The following is a 982-nucleotide window of genomic DNA, read 5'->3' on the forward strand; positions in this document are numbered from 1 at the left end:
CAGCAGCAGGTGTTGCTGCCGTCGTCAACGCGACAGACAAATGCTGCTGCTGCTGCTCGTGCTGCTGCTGCTCGTGCTGCTGCTGCTCGTGCTGCTGCTGCAGCAAGTTTACCCGCAGCATTTCAAACAGCCGTTATAACAACACCGCGGCAGCAGCAGCAACTGCAGCAGCAACAGCTGCAGCAGCAACACCAACTGCTGCAACAGCAGCAGCTGCTGCAGCAACACCTCGAGCAGCAGCAGCAGCAGCAGCAGCAGCAGCAGCAACAGCCCCCGCCGCAGCGCATAGCTTCTCCTCCCCCCCTGACGATCCCTAAGCCTCCGCTCTATCCCCAGGAGCTGCACCACAGACATTCCCCGCAGCAGCAGCAGCAGCAGCAGCAGCAGCAGCAACTGCTGCAGCAGCAGCAGCAGCAGCAGCAGCTACAGCTACAAGTAACCCCACGTTCGTGGCCTCCTCAGCATGAGGGGTTTGCTGCTCCCTTCGACGTGCGTGCTGCTGCCCCCGTTATGTTTATGGGTGAAATGCAGCAGCAGCAGCAGCAGCAGCAGCAGCAGCAGTTGCTGCAGCAGCAGAAGCAGCAGCAGCTGCTGCTGCAGCAGCAGATGCAGCAGCATGCGTTTGCTGCAAACGAGATGCAGCAGCACAACCTGCTGCAGCAGACCCTCCCCCCCTTCCCCCGGTTGCTGCTGCCGAGCCCGAGGACCCCCGTGCTGCTGCTGCCTCCTCGTACAGTGGCTTCGCAGCAGCAGCAGCAGCAGCAGCAGCAAGTGCAGCAGCAGCAACAGCTACAGCTGCAGCAACAACTGCAGCAGCAACAACAACTGCAGCAGCAGCAACAGCTCCAGCAGCAGCTACAGCAACAGCAACAGCACCCGCTACAGCAGCAGCAACAGCTACAGCAGCAGCAGCAGCAACAGCAGAAGCAGCATTACACAGCAATGGGCCAGCAGCAGCAAGTTGACTCAGCTTCGATGCCGC

General features: G+C 60.9%; 1 protein-coding gene across 1 annotated transcript in view; it reads left to right on the forward strand.

The window, feature by feature from the left end:
- The window catches only part of EMH_0067530 (uncharacterized protein), a gene marked incomplete at both ends in the record, with an annotated part of 4,319 nt that overhangs the window by 2,113 nt on the left and 1,224 nt on the right, over positions 1 to 982 (forward strand). The window contains 2 exons of the mRNA XM_013498634.1: positions 1 to 11; positions 104 to 980. Coding sequence (XP_013354088.1) covers positions 1 to 11; positions 104 to 980 — 888 coding nt within the window. The remainder of the gene's footprint in view (positions 12 to 103; positions 981 to 982) is intronic.

Source organism: Eimeria mitis, genomic scaffold (assembly GCF_000499745.2).
Source record: "Eimeria mitis Houghton genomic scaffold, Emh_scaff3585, whole genome shotgun sequence".
NCBI lineage: Eukaryota > Apicomplexa > Conoidasida > Eucoccidiorida > Eimeriidae > Eimeria > Eimeria mitis.